Source organism: Hippopotamus amphibius, chromosome 9 (assembly GCF_030028045.1).
Source record: "Hippopotamus amphibius kiboko isolate mHipAmp2 chromosome 9, mHipAmp2.hap2, whole genome shotgun sequence".
Taxonomy (NCBI): Eukaryota; Metazoa; Chordata; class Mammalia; order Artiodactyla; family Hippopotamidae; genus Hippopotamus; species Hippopotamus amphibius.
The window spans coordinates 120,195,018-120,213,933 of NC_080194.1; the positions used below are offsets into that span (position 1 = coordinate 120,195,018).

The window sequence follows — 18,916 nt, forward strand, 5'->3', positions numbered from 1 at the left end:
GCCAGAAGCACTGGACTCTGAATTAGAAATGTGTGACAATTTCCAGCAACAGGTTGAGACTCTAAGCTGTTAACACCACAAAGATGGGGATAACCTAGAACCTAGCTGACCTCTTCTGCCCATATTGCCAGATTTAGCAAATAAAAATACAGGACACCCAGTTCAATTTGAATTTCAGGTGAGCAACAGATAACTTTTTAGTATAAGTATGTCTCAGCATCCTGTGTTTTATCTGGCAAACCTATGTACTTGAAGTTGATTTAGGGATTTGAGGCCTGCATTCTCAGATGGAAATTACTGAACAGAAGGTTAAGTCAGCAAACAATTCTGGTGCCAGTGAGGTGGCCTGGGGCAGAGGGGAGTTGATGGAATTTTCATTCTCTTTGGCAGGTATTTATTTTCTTTCTTCAGCCTACATGTAGGCTTTTGGTTAAAGCCATGGAGCAGATTCCATAATCAGGTCAAGTTCCAACTTTGCCACTGACCTAGCTGAGTGACTATGGGCAAATTACTCAACCCCTCTGTTTCTCAATTTCCTCAGTCATAAAACTTGGGCTAATTGTATTTATCTCCTTCATCGTTGAGAAGATTTGGAAAGATGATGCTCATTAAGTGCTTACCACAGTGCCAGCAGCAAATATACGTCAATAAATGAAAGCTGTAATTATTGCTTTGATGTTTTTGGACACAGGTGGACTTAAAGCACACAAAATTTCAAAGGGAGGCATGGCTTCTACTCACCCACAAGCTCATAGGGCTCATGGGCACCCTGCTAGGCTGTTTCTAAAATTCTTTACTTTGTTGGGTTACAGCTGTTTGGTGTTTTGTGGGACATGGGAGGCCTGGTAATAACCTCATTTCTGTCTAAATTAAAGTCTCAAACCCTGTCACTGGTTCATTTATTCCAAACACTATTTGAAACTGTATATGTACCTTATGGTAGAGAGTGCAACTGGAAGGAATGCGGAGCCTCAGGGTTATTCTGATTGTATGCAAAGCCAAACTTTGAGGAAGAAGTAATACAAAGGAAAAATGGAAGTACTTGGTAGTATGTAATGCTCATCGTAAGATCTCAGAAATGTTTGTGTTCCAGGCGGGTACTTTACAGAAGGAACACTGGACTCTGGAGTCATGAGGACAGGGTTCAGGTTGTATCAGCACTACTTACAAGTCCTGGCAACTTGGAAAAGTTATGTATCTTTCTCAGTTTTGGTTTTGTCAATAATAAAATGGCAACATCATGGAGTTTTGGGGAAAACTGAATGAAAAGACATATAGAAATGTGTCTCCCAAAAAGAACTCAATAAGTCTGCCTTGGTTTTTTTCATATAAATTTATTTATTTATTTATTTATTGGCGGCGTTGGGTCTTCATTGCTGCGTGCGTGCGGACTTTCTCTAGTTGTGGAGAGTGGGGGCTACTCTTTGTTGTGGTGCGCGGGCTCCTCATTGCTGTGGCTTCTCCTGTTGCAGAGCACGGGCTCTAGGCACCCAGGCTTCAGTAGTTGTGGCTCATGGGCTCTAGAGCGCAGGCTCAATAGTTGTGGCACACAGGCTTAGTTGCTCCGCGGCCTGTGGGATCTTCCCGGCCCAGGGCTCAAAACCCATGTCCCCTGCATTGGCAGGCGGATTCTTAACCACTGCACCACCAGGGAAGCCGAAGTCTAACTTGATTTTGAGAGAATTTTGAAAGTGACCACTTACCATGTGCTTTGAATGTCTGGACAGCAACTATTTGTATCTTATGTGTGTGAGCGTACGTGTGCATGTTTTTCTGTGTTTATCATGAGAATGGTGTTTGCCATTTATAGAGTGCCTACTGTGTTGAGTGACCAAGTTGTCCCAGTTTGCCCAGGACTGAGGGAGTTCCCAGGATGTAGGACTTGCAGTATTAAAATCCAGAAAGTCCCAGGAACCTGGGACAAGTTGCTCATCCTTCTACTATATGCAGATTGCTTTACAGGCATTATCTCATTAAACTCTCAAACCCACCTATGAGGTAGGTTGTCACATTGTTGGCATTTCACATTATAAAGGACACTTGGAGAGATCAAGCAGTTTGCTCAAGCCCCATAGCTAATTAATGGGAAGGGCAGGATCTGAATCCAGACCTGTCTGACTCTAGGACCCAAGAATTTAACCACCACTCTGTGTGTGTTTAGACCCCTCCGAAGGCACAGCCTCTTATTGCCACTCACCTCCTGGATCATTGCTGAATACCTTCCCACCTTCCCTTCTGTCACCAGAACTTCCTGCTGGCCAGCTGGCCTCCAGCAAAAGGAGAGACCTAGACACAGAGCTGAGTCAAGCCCAGTCTTGTATCTGGGCACAGCAGAGGCCCCTCCTTCCCTAGCAACAGACGCTGAAGCCTTATGACTGGCCCCAGGACCTGGGTACAAGCTTCTCCAGCGTTAAAATAACCTGAGAGGAGGAGAGAGAAGAGTTGAGGCTGCCAGGGGAATTGTTTGGTGGGGTGCTCCCTTCCTCTTCTCTGTGTTAGTATGTAACCCTGCTTCAGTATTTCCTCTTCAGTGAACTCAGTGTGCTCCTGGAAAAGTTCCAAGAGAGGAGCCGCTCAGTGGCAGGGAAGAGCGGCCATCACCGGAAGCCACAGCACAGAGCCCAGCAGAGCCCCAAGGCTGCTTCTTCATTCTCTAGCTTCCCTTTCTCTCCTCATCTACCAGGAAGCTCCTCAGGGGGCTGAAGTCTATGACCTCAGAAAGGCAGCCCTGTGAACAGAGCTTTCAGAACATCTGGAAAGTTCCATAATCTGTGTCATCCCATTATGCTATAAGGAAGTGTGAATTTCAGAGCCACTGATAAGAGAGGAATAAGCTGAGAGCTCTTTGTTCCTTTTTTTATAGGTCCAAGTAGAAAGGACAACATGAGTGACATGGATTGCTCATCTGGGAAGGTAGGTGTGAATTTTAAGGTGTGTTTCTTTTTTCGTACCTATAGTATTTTCAACATGTAGGGAAATTGGAAGTGGGTGGGAAGGGGACGTATCAATCATAAACCAATTGCCATGTTCGATCTCCTTGACCAAGCATAGGTGTTAATCACGTTTTGTTGAGTCTTTGAATTACGCTTTGTTCTGAATTAGGCTTTTGGACATCTTCAAGTTTTGCTAAGAAAATTTCAGGAATAGACACCTTTCCTTCCCTTCCTTTTCAAGGCCATTAGACCATATATTCCATCCAGCAGTTCCCAACACTGGATGTACATAAGATTAGACTGGGGAGTATCTTGAAAATATAGAGACTTGGTGTCACTCCCAGAGATTCTGATCCAGAAGGTCTGGAGTGGAGCCCTGCAGTCTATATTTTTAGCTAAGATTCTAGTGATTCTGCTGTTGCAGGTCCTCAAGTGAGCATTTGGAAACTGCTTCCATGAAGGATATGCAAACATCATGTGTAGTCAGAAATAAGCCACCTGAAAGTAACAGTTCTACCCAATCTAGGTGCCAGAATCTTGGTGGATAAACCAAGATCCACTAAGCTGCCATATGTTGAAGTGCCCAGAGGAGCATTTTTTATTATTATTATTTTTAATATTTATTTACCACATTGGGTCTTCATTGCTGCACATGGGCTTTCTCTAGTTGCAGCGAGCGGGGGCTACTCTTCATTGTGGTGTGCAGGCTCCTCATTATGGTGGCTTCTCTTGCTGTGGAGCACGGGCTTTAAAAGGTGTGCAGGCTTCAATAGTTGTGGCACGTGGGCTCAATAGTCGTGGCTCGCAGGCTCTAGAGCACAGGCTCAGTAGTTGTGGCACACAGGCTTAGTTGCTCCACGGCATGTGGGATCTTCCTGGAGCAGGGATTGAACCTGTGTCCCCTGCATTGGCAGATGGATTCTCAAGCACTGTGCCACCTAGGAAGTCCCCAGAGGAGTATTTTAAATCAAAACTTTGTAAAATGTAAGTGGATTTGTTGAAAAAAAAAAAAGTGGATTTGTTGGTGATTTCTGAGCCCACCACCTGAAATGAAAACTCTCTGCAATTTACCAGAAAGAACACTTATGCATTAATATTTTTAACAAACCGTTTTGGGTAGCCAGGTAGTTCTTACAAAAATCTGCATCTCTTTCACCTTGAAGGTGCCATAGAGGATCCTTAACCAGGTGTGTTCACGAAAACTCTCTTTGTTCTATGAGTTTATGTCCCGTGTGTCCCTGTCCCATGAACTGAACTGTTTTCTGCTATCATGGTTTAATGGCCCTGTATGTATAAGTCTTAGTCTGTGCCTATGAACAAACTTAAAGTTTCATTTGTTCTTCAGAGGTTCTGCTTCTCTTCACTGTGTTCTGCAAAATGCTCACTGTTAGTTTGCTTTCCTGCAAAGTGTTGTTTTCTTTCTTTATTATCCCAAGAATGGCTTTTCTCTTTCTATGATGACTCATCTGCCTCTGTGTCTGTCTCTTGGAGGACCATCTCTCAGTATGGAGGGACATAAATATATTTCAGTCTGGCTCACATCCAAAAGGGAATCTATGGGCTCAAGTAACTGAGAAGTCCAAATTGGATCCTGGAGTCCACTTGATGTCATTGGGAGTCTCTTTCTCTTTCTAGTGCTCTGCTTTCTTTTATGTTGGCTTTAGTCTAAGGGAGATTTTTTTTCACACAAGGCAAAAATGGCTGTGGAGAGTACCTCTTTATCAATAGCTCTAGCAAAAGCATAAGGAACGACTTTGATTAGCCCAGCTTGGTTTACATGCGTATCCCTGAACCAATCACAGCGTCTAGGAGGAGAGAGTATTCTGATCGGCCTGACTTGTATCACATGCTCTGCCCTGGACACAGGGGCTGGACACTGTACAACATGGACAGAAATTGAAGTAGAGCCAGCTATGTCCACTAGGGTTTTGTTCTGCCTGTTTTGCTAGGAAGAGTAACTTCCCAATATATGTCAGGGCTGAAATCAAGTTTACCCCAACCATAAGCAGAAGCATGAATGCCAAGACACCTCCTGAATAATGTTAATATTCTCCTCAACTGCAAAAGATTCTCCTCAACTGTAACTTACTCAAGATGTCCAAAATTTGTGGTGTTCGCTTGCTGTCCTTTTAATGAAGATTTCTATTTGAAACAGATTTAAAAGCTAGGCCACAGGAAAGATTTCCACTGACCACAAAACATTCTTGCTTGCAAAGATGAAATGCAGACAGCCCTAACTTATCAATCAGTATATGTTGTACATCTGGGATCCTGAAGGAAATCATGAGTGACTTCATTTCCCTGAAAATACCGCTGCCAAAATCTACCTTGGATGGTATAGTACCCACTTTGGATGATCAGGTTCCTTTCAAGTTGATGCTGAGTTTCTTCATTTTGTTCACCTCATCTGTGCAGATCTGATATTAATTTCAGTAGTGAAAGAGAAAGCTCTTGGAGATAATTGGTGGATTCTTAGATCCTTGAAATTGATGTCAAGAGCAGAGAGACAGACACAGTGATTTAAATCAACAAAGCAAGTTCTCTAAGCTGAAAACAACAGGGTCATCTTGTTTAAGGTGGAGCCTGAGCGTCCCTGTGTTTAATAAAGTTCTGTTAGTGGGTCCAATGCACCACAATTTTTGACAACCACTGAATTAGGCCATTAGAGGAGTGAACCTCTTATGTTTTAAAACTCCCAGGCTCAGTATGCATTTTTGTTTAAGAGTTTGCATGTTTTTGTTTAATTTTAAGATCAGCACATTCGCAAAGTAATTTGTCATGTAAGTGATACTTGCCATTTCCGATGTGTTGGGATGCAGAGTGTTGTGTATTTAAAAGCACCTCTGTGTGGCCAGTATGTGTTACCTATCCTCTGTGAGCCTTAGTTTCAGCTAGAACATAGGTATAAAAAAAATCTCATAAGTGCCTGGCACATAATATTTAGAATAATGGCAGATGTTGTTGTTCTTGTTATTATTTTATGAGGTTGAGTCATCAGTGCAGGATTGGTTGGGGCATGGGGATGGCTAACATCTAATTCATATACCCCCTACCCCTCTACCTTCTGCCAATTACCCTGCATGATTTAATTTGCTGACCCAAATAAATCAAATCTATCCAATAATGTCTCATCTTATAGTCATTGCCTAAGGCGAAAAATCACAGAGTTAAAATTACACTTGCAGATCCCTTAAACCATCTTTAAAGTATTGTATAGCAACACCTCTCAGTTAGTCCAGCCCAGAAGTTTTTCTCCATCACAGCCCCAGATGAAGTAGTTGTCTTGCTTATAGGGGCTAGGTGTAGGACAGAAACACAGCATTGCTTAATGCCAAAACCATCTTCAGCTCTGAGGTGAAGAGGCAATGGGAACTGAGAGGGGGCCATGGCAGCCCCAGGTTCACCTCTGTCTGAGGCTCACTCTCAAGTACACACTCACTAAATGGAATGGTGGACTCAAACACCCACACTCTTTAAATGATATTTTTTCTTTTCACAGGAAGCACAGAGTTACTTATGCCACTGCATAAACAAATTTCTATTTGGAATTTTGCCAATGTGAATTGCAAGAGTCAGCTTTTTTAAGTCAACCCCTTTAATTACAACCCAGGGTAGGGTAACTGGGGATGCCCTCAGATTTGGGCTTTTCCTAGGGAAAAAAATATCTGAATTTGCTCATAGAAGGGTAGCCAAGGAGGAGATGCTAGAGGAGAGACGTTAACAATTAAGAAATGAAACCTACACAATGGATAGGGTGAGAAGGGTGCTTTATAGCAGATCTTTGTGCCTAAAACCTTTCCTGGGGATCTTTTTACTTCTTATCAACCTCAGAGGCTTGGAAATATTTCCTAATTCCTGAAGAGTGGCTTTGTGTCTGTTTCCCACAGATCCCCAAAAGGGACTCGATACATCACATGAGCCACTCCCAGAGGCGACCAGAGTTGCCCCCCCTGCCTGCTTCTGCCAACGAGGAACCATCTGAACTCTATAAGGTACGTTCACCTGGCTGTTACTCTTCTGCTGGTGCTGGTTGAGGGGCACAGTCAGACTTGACAAGTGGCATTAGAGGCCTTGGTCATTTTTACCACTGGAAAGGACTACAGCACAGTCGGAGAAAGAGCTATGCAGTAGCACAAAAGTGAGTTAGAGTCTGGCCTTCTCACTTACCTGCTACATTATTTAAACTCTCTGAACCTCTGCATATTCATTTGTAAAATAAGAACAATTATTTCTACCTTACGTCCATAGCAATAAAGACAATAGATGTAAATTATCTGATCACAAATTTATTGACTATTGAAAGTTAGCTGTTATCCTTGCCATCAGAAATCATGCTCACAATGGTCAGAGAAGTACAATTGGTGTCCATTCTGGAAGTATTTGCACTCAGTGTGCAGAAGGTAGAGCCACAGTGTAAGGCATGTGGGATGCCATGAGTCTCAGTGTGAGTGGAGCCTGGCCCCAAGAAGCCCAGGCTCCCTGAGTGATGTCCCTCATCATGCCTTATTCTGCATTTCTTCCCTTGTAGACAGTCATGTCACACAGCTTTTATCCCCCCTTGATGCAACGCACATCATGGACCCTGGCTGCACCCTTCAAGGAGCAGCACCACCACTGTGGGCCCAGCGACTCCATTGCCAACAACTACTCTTTGATGGCTCGGGACCTGAAGCTGAAGGATCTGCTGAAGGTCTACCAGCCTGTCACCATCAGTGCCGCCAGGGAAAAGATTGGTCAGAGGCTGCCATCAGGTATTTCTGGTAGTGTGCCACACCCACTCAGAATAGGGCTTTGGAGTGAGATTTCTAATCCTTGGTTCTAGTCCTGGCTCTACCTTTTGCTGCAGCTAACTTTGGGTAACCTCATGGAGCCTCAGTCTCCTCATCTGTGAAATGGGAATGATTGTAATGGCTAGCGTTACATTTACCATACACCAAGTCACTGTTGCATGTGCTTGTTGATTGCTGCGTAACAAATCACCCCCAAGCTCAAGAGTTTAAAACAACCACCATTTATTATCTTACAGTTTCTGTCAGGAATCTGGGCATGGCTTAACTGGCTCAGAATCTCTCAGTGTGTCAGCAAGGGCCACAGTCATCTAAAGGCAACTAGGGAAGGATCCTCTTCCAATCTCACTCACATCCTCCTCTGCCTGTTGGCCATAGACATCAGTTTCTTACCATATGGGCCTATCCATGGCAGCTCACAATATGACTTCTGGCTTCCCTTAGAAGGAACGAGAGAGAGAGCAAGAGAGAGAAGAGAGCCAGCGAGACAGAAACTGTCTTTTTGGAACTTAATTCTGAAAGTGACATCCTATCACTTTGACCATTTTCTCTTTGTTAGAAGTGAGTTGCTAGGTCCCACCCACACTCAAGAGGATTACACAAGGGCATGATTCCAGGAAGTGGGGATCCTTAGGGACCATCTTGGAAGCTGCTTACCACAGTACTTTATAGGTGTTAATTTGTTTAGTCCCACTAGATACACATATATCTGCTTAAGAATATCCTTTAGTAGTTTTTCTTAGAGGTATGTTGAAGACTTTCAATTTGCCTGCTGTCTCAAACTCATTTTCATGTTTTTCTTTATTCTCTCTGTGCTGTCAGGGTGAATTCCTCAAATATAGCTTCCATCTCATCAATTTGCTCTTCAACTCTGTTCAGTCTTGAGTTTTTCATGTCTAATGAATGGTTGTTGTTCTAATGACAGTATCTTTTCATTTTCAGATTTCCTAATTGGTTCTATTTATGAGTGCCACCCTTGCCAGTTTCTTATTCTATTCTCGTGGTCATAGCCCTTTCATTATCACTTGAAGCATCTTAACCATTTATTTTGGAACAATATTAGTATTGCTATATTATTTCCGTTTTGTAAATATGTCCCTCAATTGTTGAGTTTATTTGCTATCTTTCTTAGTACTGGTTTTTCTCATGTGTTATGGGATTTTAGTTTGCAGGCTTATGTTGAAAATTTTTCCCTTTCTTGCTACATGCATTCCCCATCTGTTGGCTGAGGTATAATACACATACAATAAAATGTACACTGTTCAGTTCAGTGAGTTTTGACGGTTGTTTATACTATATAGCCACCACCCAAATAAGATATAGGATATTTCCATCACTAGAGAAAGTTCCCTTGTGCTCCTTTCCCATCAGTTCCTTCCTCTACCCAACACCGTCCCACCCCAGGGTAACCACTTTCTGATTTCTGTCACTGTAGGTTAGTTTTGGTTGTTCTCACATATAAATGTACTCAAACAGTGTACTCTTTTGACATACCTTTTGAAATCTTGCCTTTTTCCCTTATGCCTTCATCTGGTGTCTTAGGACCCCAAATTAGTACCAAATCTTGTATTGGTGGCTCTGGAGTCCCATCCTAAGGTGATATTTGAGGATCTTGTAGATCTGGTCCCTGTGGCAACATTAGGCTTGTCCTAGCTGTTACCAGCCTTTCTTTGCTATCTGTGGCCACCATGTGAATTGAGGATACACGTGCTTTATCTGCATGACAGTGTTGCTGTCTTTTCAGCCTGTCTTCATGGGTAGGGCAGTCCTGGCTTCATGTTATGAGCCTAGCTGCAGTCCCCACAATCATAGTGTGTTTTGGATTCTATTTTTCCCCCAGGGGACAAACACCTAACTACTTCTGCCTGCTTCTGGCACCAGAAGCCAAGTTTAAGAATTTTACTTCACACTGTGTTTATTTTCAGTCCATGCAGAAGAGCATCTTTTCGAACAATGCATTGTCTTTTTAATTCTAAAGAATATATTTTCTATTATTGTTATATTTGGGTAGACTGACAAAGTCAACGTATGGACTCAAAATATATCTTGACCAAGAGTCTCCAATCCTCTGATTCCCTCAAAAGGTCAATTTCATATTAATATGTCTTTAACATGTCTCAATGACATGTTAATTTCCTTAGGCTAGAATCTTAAGCAAGTAAATATCCAGTTAAAGTTTAATAGTAAGTTTTATATTATTTGTTGAATTTATCGCAAATGATATTTATTGCAATACCTTCTATTTATTGCAAATGACATAGGTTTTTCTATTTGCAATAATTATATTTATTGCAAATGATACTGGTTTTTCTCTTTGTGATAATCATATAATATTTCCTTTAAAATAAATATATTACACTTAAAAGTCTGAATCTATTTAAAGAAAAATATTAAGCAATAATACATCTGATGTTTAGAAAATAGAGCATATAGGATTGGAAAGTGAATTGAGCAATTATTAATACTTGTCCAATGTATGGGAGGACAGAAGGTAGGCTCATACCCATTTCACAGTTGGGGAAGCTAAAGCTTAGAGTGATGGTCACTTCTTCATGGGCATACAGGTAATTAGTGGTACAGGTGGGACCAGGGCCCACATCACCTGCCTCATCGCATCACACCAAGTCCAAGTCCACCCCCCTTAGTGTTCTCCTAGACTGCCCTGAGACTCACATCCCTGTGGACAGAGGATGGCCCAAGGCCACTGCCCATCACTGATGTCTTTCTTCTCCACTGTTCTAGCAAACAAAAGCTCATTGGAGCCTAACAAGAGGAAAATGAAGTTCTCCCCCAAAGACAAAGAGGATCTCACTGGGTAAGGTGTTCCTATGGGCACAGGGGATTGCAGGGCACTGGGCCAAACCGAAGAAGGCTGTGGTCCCATGAAAGCCATGCTCTGCTTCTTGACTTTAAAGCATTCCTAGGTACCCAGTTACTCATGTATTTTTTCCCACCAATCCGCTTAATCCAATTTTTTGAGGCTCTAAATAAAAATAAATTAGCCACCTAAGCAAAACCAATGCTAAAAAACCTGTGAGATGTTCCAAGGAACCAAGGACTGAGCTGTGTCTACTTTTCAGGACAAGGTCGGCCTGCAACACCTCAACCTCCTCACCTATGAAGAAGGAGGTGGGGACATCTCTGACTCTCCCAGGAAGCAGACCAATGAGTCCAGAAGAACAGATTGATGTGATGTTACAGCAGGAGATGGAAATAGAAAGTAGAGAAACCAAACCATCTGAATCAGACTTGGAGGTACATTCTTATTGCCTCCATTCTCTCAATTTGCTAAGTATTACTCTTGGCATCTCAGTAATTCTAAACTGGAGAAAAACAGCAGAATCACCTGGGGGATGTTTTAAAAATACTGAAGTCCAGACCCCATGACAGATACTGAGTGAAGGTGTGTGTGCGTGAATTCTCTGCTCTAGTAAATCTTAGAAATCGATGCCTTTGGGTCCTCTTAGAACATAGGTTGCAAAATGGTGACCCATAGGCTGGGGTTGCCAGATTTTGAAAAATGAAAATAAAATAAAAAACAAGACAGCCAGTTAAATTTGAATTTCAGATAAACAATGAATAATTTTTTAGTGTAAGTATATCCCAGTGCATCCTGTATTTTATCCAGCAACCCTACCATAAGCTGAATTTGGCCTATAGATGTGTTTCAAAAATGAAGGAAATCTCACATAAGCTAGATTTCTAACCTCTCTTGAAAAAATTAAAATATTGGAAGCTGAACATTAGCTACCTCCTTAAGATGAGAAAGACATTCTCTGGTTTGTCGGTCTCCACAATTCCTTATTATTTTCTTCTGTACAGCCAACTTGCAGTTATTAACATTACCTGCTTGGTCCCAGATAGCTTTTTGAGCTTCCAACCCCTATCTTAAAAGAACAAATAGCTTGTGAATTTATAGTGTATACTAAAATGATTAATAATAAAAACTTGTAGTGACTGAGCATGTGCTATTAGCAAAATTCCATGTTAAACCCTCTAGATGCTCGACCCCATTCAAGACTTAGGGACTATGATTATTCCTATTGTTCAGTTATGGAAATTGGGGTGGGGACCGATTAAGCAACTTACTCAAAATTATACAGTAGGTAAGAGGCAAAACTAGAATTTAGACCAGGTCTGGCTGATACTGATGTCTCTGTGCTCTTAGGATCTACATGGCATTTCTCAAACTTGCCTGAAAATAAGAATCACCTGGGGTGCTTGTTAACAAATCCCAAATGCCCTAGGAGGGGGTGTATGAATCTGCATTTTAATAGGAACCTCTCTCTTCACCCCAGGCAGTTCTTATAATGAGGCAAGTTTGTCCTGTATTAAGGTTGAAGAGATGTAAGCTCAGCCTCTTCTGACCACAGACAATTGGCACTGAAGGTCAAAGCTGATTTGAAACCCTTTCCTATACTCTGTGCTTCTTATCCATCTGAAATGATTCATTTCTAGAGCCACTCAGACATCTAGCAGCTTAGAGGCAAGCCCTAAGTAAACCAAACTTCCTAATGTCACCAGGTCACATTGGTCATTTTTGTTCACTTCGTGTGTTTGTTGCTTTTCTAAACTCCAAAGTCCCATGGTTGGATTAGAAGAACTATTATAAGTCTCAGTCAGACTTGGGGGTTTTTCCCCAGGGACAGCTACAAGCCACTGGGTCAAGTGCTTTCTTTGTATAGGATCATTATTGTTGAGGAGGGTGAATTATTGGAGTAGCTTGTCATTCCTCTTCTTAAAGCTCACCAGATATCCCACTTCCATCCCCGGCCTCAGTCTTCTATCCACTGTCCCTATCTACCTGGCATTTGACAAGTCCTTCCTTACACCACACTGAGATCTCTCTGGCTTTGGTTGACTCCTCCAGAGTCATGGGGAATACTCGCCAATGATTTATTGCAATGAGTTTGAAGTCACAGACCCAGAAGCGAGTGCAGGATGGAGATAGGTGCTGTATGAACAGGGTCCCTTGGTGGCTGACGGGTGTGGGCAGGTGGGCACAGTCAGCTAGTTGATTATGGTCATTTTCTTGCTGGTGGTTTTTTTATGGAAGAGATACTATTACTATTTGACCAATGGAGTCCGAAAAGACATGATTGCCCCTGAGGAGGACGAAGTGATGGTTCGGATTTCAAAGCTGATTTCTAACACACTGCTGACAAGTCCCTTCCTGGAACCCCTGATGACTGCCCTTGTGGAGGAGAAGGAAAATAACTATTACAGTAGCCTCATGAAAAGCATCGGTAAGGCTGGGCATAAATGGGATGGGGGTTCCTATGTGGAGGGCAACTTCTTTCCTCTCACTGTCAGTCCTTCACCTTGGTTACTCTGAAAATGCCAAAAACATTGTTTAACTTTTCGTTCAAATGCTCCCCACCACCATCACTCATGTCCACACCACTACTCACCACACTTTAATGTGCATCTACGTAACCTAAGGATCTTGTTAAAGTTCACATTCTGATTCAGTAGAGTTTGGGAAAGGCCCAAGATTCTGCACTTCTAACAAGCTCCCAGGTGATGCCGGTGCTACTCACCCTGGGGCAACACGTAAGTAGCAGGTGCCTACTCACGCTTACAGTCTAGCTCAAGACCTGCCTCTTTCCGCAAGTATTTTGGTCTCTGCAACCCTCAGTGATCGCTCCATCCTATGCATTCATAGCACTTCTTGTTTCTACTTTCAACCCATCCCACTTTGGAACTTCTCCCGTGCCAGTGTTTCTCTACAGTTATTTAACACTGGCCTTGTCTTTCTTATGGGTCACATCAAAGGGGAGAGGTGATCATATTAGTTCCCCACCTTCCCATTTTATCTGGAAAACAGCTATACTTACCAAGTTGTCTAGTTATTTTTTAACTTCCTAATTAGCCTTCGAATGGTGTCAGTGTAATGGGTCCTTGTCTGCTACAGGCTAGAGCCAAACGTATAAGGATGAACATGTAAAGTCCTTCAAATTTCAGCCTCAACCTACTTCTCCAGTCTTATCACCTTGAACTCTACCACTTGTACCTGATATTTCTGCCACAGAATGACTCAGAGCTCCTTGAGCATATTATGCAAAAGTCATGGAACTGCACTTCTTATCCTGTCAAACAAAATCCTACTCCTTCTTTATGACCCAGCTTAAATGTTACTTCCTCTATGAGGCTTTTGCCAATCCTTAGCCTGTGGCCTCTAAGTTTCCATTCATAGGTATCTGGTGTCATCCATTGTGTTTATTTTTTATGTAACTATTTTGGTATGAAAAATCAATCAATGAGTAATGATGTATCACCAAACACTAGTTCACTGATATGCATGATGCTAGATATCCTAACAGGACCCAACTCCAGATACTAAGTGCTCCCAGACTGTGAGGTTATATTCCTCTTTCCCTGAAATATCTCACGTACCAACAGAGTGGAACCTACCCAATTTAGTTATACCCAGGGGATTACCAATGACCTTGTAAATGAGGGGGCATTTCCAAGTGCAAATGGGCAGAGGCTCATTTATCTTCTAAGCGTTGAAGCTAAGAGCACAGAGTGTTCAAGGTTCCTGCTTAATAACAAGTGTTTGCCTTGTTGGTTGTCAGTTGACTACATCCTCAAGGACCCAACGGAGAGGAAGAGACTCTTCATCGAGAGCACCCCCCGAGCCTTTCCTCAAAGAGTGATCCGGGCCCCCGTGCCCTGGCACAGTGTCTACGGGAATGCCAAGAGGTGGAACGAGGAGCATCTGCACACGGTGAACCCCATGGTGCTCAGCCTCAAACAACTGTGGTTTGCAGAGTAAGAAGTGCTTCCTGTCCCTTTTCTCCCCTTTCTTGATTGCTTCCACACATAAGAGATCCTTTTACGTGGGAGTAGCCTTGCCCTTGAAGCAAAATGACAAAAATCCGAGACCCAAAGTGCATGTGAATGGTGAGTGACGACTCTCCGAGCAGGGCCAAATGGCCCTCCTTTGTCTGTAGACACTGGAGCGAACTGGTTACGAGCACTTACGTGGAGCCAGCCTGCTCAGGTCCACCTCTAGCTCTGCTCCTTCATAAGTAACATCCTCACCTCTAAATTTGAGATAATAAGATTTCCTACTTCATAGGGTTGGTAGGAGGGATAAATAATTTAATATCTGCAACATACTTAAAATAGTGCCTGATATAAGTAGCCAGTAGGTGTTAATTAGACCTCCATCGTGACGTGTATCACACTGAATTGTAATTGTAAGTTTACTACTTTGACTCTCTCTAGCCTATGCAATGTATAAGGGCTTGAGTCTCTTTGTTTCCAGATTCTTTTTGTTTGAGTTATTTTATTGAAGTATAAATGATTTACAGTGTTGTGTTAATTTCTAATGTATGGTAAAGTGATTCGGTTATACATGTATACATTCTTTTTCATACTCTTTTCCGTTATTATAGGATATTGAACATAGTTTCATGTGCTATACAGTAGGACCTTGCTGTTTATCCATTCTATATGTAATAGTTTGCATCTACTAACCCCAAACTCCCAGACCATCCCTCCCCCACCTCCCGCCTTGGCATCCACAAGTCTGCTATGTCTGTGAGTCTGTTTCTGCTTCATAGATAGGTTCATTTGCGTCATATCTTAGATTCCACATATAAGTGATATAATATCTGTCTTTCTCTGTCTGACTTGCTTCACTTAGTATGGTAATCTCTAGTTCCATCCATGGTGCTGCAAAAGGCATTATTCATTCTTTTTTATGGCTGAGTAGTATTCCAGTGTGTGTGTGTGTGTGTGTGTGTGTGTGTGTGTGTGTAATGTATATACCACATCTTTTTTATCCATTCATCTGTTGATGGACATTTAGGTTGTTTCCATGTCTTGGCTATTGTAAATAGTGCTGCTGTGAACATAGGGGTCCATATATCTTTTCAAATTATAGTTTTATCTGGATATATGCCCAAGAATGAGATTGCTGGATCATATGGCAACTCTACTTTTAGTTTTTTGAGGTTATTCCTTCAGGGAACTCAGGTCCAGCAGAGGGTTGGCAAACAGTAGTCTCAGTTATATTCATCACTGACTAAATCTTCCACAGGTATTGGTAGAAGTCCAGAGGAGGCAGGAGTCTTTTTTTCTTCTCTTTAATTTTTCTAAATTGTTATTCACATGCTTTAAAATTCATGCTTTTGAAGTGTACAATACAGTAATTTTGAGTATACTCACAGATTTGTGCAAATTTCCTGAAAATATTGGGAATATTTTCATTATCCCTAAAAGAAACCCCATGCCCATTAGCAGTCACCCCCTCTTCTCCCTTCCACTCAGCACCTGGCAATATTAGTCTGCTTTCTGTCTCCATGGATTTACCTATTTTGGATATTTCATATAAATGGAATCATACAATATGTGGCCTTTCATGTCTGGCTGCTTTCACTTAGCATCATGTTTTCAAGATCCATCCATATTGCAGCATGTCAGTACTCTGTTCCTTTTTATGGCTGAATAATATTCCACTGTCTGCCTATACCACATTTTGTTTATCCACTCATCGATTGCACTGGGAAGAAAGACTGATTTTTTTTATGAGCCTCTCAAGAAGGGCGGTGAATCCTGGTGGGAGAATGAGGCCACCAGAGCTCACCAAAGGCAGGCTAATGACATGATGAGCTGCCACCATCTGGGTTTTTTATTAGGAAAAGTAGAGGCAGGTATGTTTACATAATTTTGATTGGTTGAACTTTATCAGTAGCTCAAATATTTTGTTTGGGGAGGATCTATAGCTTTGAATGTGTTTAGTCTTTGGAGAGCCTTGTTACTTGGATAACTTACTTGTTTTTCATATTCTTAGTTTTACCTACATTTTAAAAAGGAACTGCAGGTGGAATCAACATAGTACAGAGCCCACCAATGATAAGAAATAAGCACATTCCCTTCTTTGAACTGAATTTAATTTTCTAAGACATTGGAGGTGCTAGTGAGGACATTGGGGGAAAAGGGTAATTTTCTAATGAGGCAGACATATATAATAATTTATAGAAGAGTAATAATTTATAGAGTGGGCTCTGAAACTAGACAGCCTTGGTTCTGGTTCTTGCTCTGTCCCTGATGAACTGTGTGACTTGGGGAAGTTGATCTCTGTGGACCCCTGTTTTTTTATATGCAAAATGAGAATTATGATAATACTTCCCTCATGGGCTTATTGGGTGAAGTTCTTAGAACAGTGCTTGGCATTCAATAGTTGTTCGATAAATGAAGATACTTTAACTACAAGCATGTTTATGTCCTCAAAAAATAAATTAACCTAGAAATTAACAAAAACAAGTCAGCCACAGGGCTAGTAAAATTGCCAAAAGTTCAGTACCAAGAGGATGAACATGTGAATTTAATTTGATCATATAATGAAGATGAGAAATTATTGAAAATATAACTTCTACTATGAGAAAGATTCTTATCACTTGTTTTTCATGGTTCCCTGAAGAAGATTATATAGGCAACAAAGGCACAAAAGTGAACCAAAATCATTTAGCTTTTTGTCAGCTGAACCAAAAAATCAGCAATGAGGAAGATTTGTTAAGGAAATGCTACAGAAAAATGTTCTTATGTGACCTGCAGTATTTGGCTTTAAACATTTGAAGAGGTCACCTAGTCATCAGTGAAGGGTGAGGGGTTTAGGGGCCAGAATGAGGGTTGTGGCCTGAAGAAAGAGTAGATTTTTCTGGCCAATTTGGGAAGTTTGTTAGCATTGAACTAAAGATGAGTAACATAATTATCAGGTGGTGACCAGGGCCATGTTAGGGTTGGGTATCAAACATGCGTGGAGAGTGAGGTCCTCGAATTCTATCCTCCCCTAGCAGTGCTTTGTAACTGGCCAGACAAGGTGAAGACTAAGTTCACCACCTCCACCAGAAAGGAACAGAAGTATAGACTGCAGGATTTTAGGAGGATGAGGGAAAGTACCTAGTGGGTCATCACAGTGGATGATGGCAATGAGAAGTGAGACCTAAAGCAAGCTAAGAAAGTGAGCAAAGATCTAGTTTGGGAAGTTGTAGGCACTGATGGTTTAGAGTGATTAATAAATGAATGAATAGGTGTTAGGAAGAGAAATGGTGGCCCTGTAAGCTTAAAAAAAGGCCTTGGGGAGTGTGGGAAAGGGCAGCACCTCCATTAATCTACGAGAAATAGGAGAAGGTAAGATTATCATCAGGGACAGCAGGAAGAGATTCATGTGTTCATTTAACAAATATTTATTGAGTGCCTGCACTGTATAAGGCACTGTGTCAGCGATGCTGTGGGTGTCTTTGTGAGCCTGCCAGCTGTCAGGGACAGGTCTATAGGGTTTTTTTGGGTTCAGATCAAAGTGGTCCTCCAAGTTGTTTTGAGTAGCTCACCCAGGGGCCACACTGAGGACTGAGTGGAACCCACTTGATCATGAAGGTGATGCTATGTTTGCCCTGTCCTCTTTGTCTTCACTGTTGGAAAGAGCTTTGATTTGTCCCTTTGATCCCCAGTTTCCAGCCAGCCAAATTCCAGGTCAGTGTCAAAATCCCACTCCCCAGATGGATTACCCAAAGCAGGACACATAGGAAGGCTCAGTAACACCTGCTGAGTTTATCTACTCCTTGTAAGTGTTCTTGTGGGCTATCCACTCCCTCCTCAGACTCCCGATTTTTCAGATATAATTAATCTGTTTATGTCTCCTCTCATTGAAAAGTGAAAATATATTTCCTCTGAACCCATCGTACAAAGTTTGTTATTAAGCATCTTCTTGACTTATGAAGTTTTTCCCTCTCTTTTGGCAGATTTAGAGACCTCAGGTTTGTTCGAACAGCAGAATTACTGGCGGGAAAATTACCTCTGCAGCCTCACGAATATCAGGATGTCATCCAGAAACACTGCATGGAAGCGCGCCAAATTCTTCTCAGCAAGTCAGTATCTTGCTTCAGAATGGGGCTGTATCACAGTATCATAAAGATGAAAAACTCTGTGAAGTGAAAACTAGTATCCAACCTGGGGGTTGCATAGACTTTGCTGACTTCTCACTGACATCTTCCTCTGTCCTTTTCCTTCCATGTTTCCATCCCCAGCAACCTCTGTGCCTCCTCACATACACTGATCTTTGACCCTCACTCCTAGTCTTCCTCTGACTTTTTGTAACTCTCTCATTACCATTGCTTGTTGAGGGTACCACTTTCATTCCCTCCCTCTGAAATCCTTTAGGCCTTGCTGGGTTAGAGGACAATG

The 18,916-nt window shown here is 42.0% G+C and overlaps 1 protein-coding gene across 1 annotated transcript in view; it reads left to right on the forward strand.

Annotated features, from left to right (window-relative positions):
- The first annotated feature begins 2,883 nt into the window (after nt 1–2,883).
- DNAH3 (dynein axonemal heavy chain 3) overlaps nt 2,884–18,916 on the forward strand; it is a 200,660-nt gene continuing 184,627 nt past the window's right edge. Inside the window, exons 1-8 of the mRNA XM_057749021.1 lie at nt 2,884–2,913; nt 6,821–6,925; nt 7,462–7,693; nt 10,463–10,535; nt 10,801–10,975; nt 12,777–12,966; nt 14,299–14,494; nt 18,475–18,600. Coding sequence (XP_057605004.1) covers nt 2,884–2,913; nt 6,821–6,925; nt 7,462–7,693; nt 10,463–10,535; nt 10,801–10,975; nt 12,777–12,966; nt 14,299–14,494; nt 18,475–18,600 — 1,127 coding nt within the window. The remainder of the gene's footprint in view (nt 2,914–6,820; nt 6,926–7,461; nt 7,694–10,462; nt 10,536–10,800; nt 10,976–12,776; nt 12,967–14,298; nt 14,495–18,474; nt 18,601–18,916) is intronic.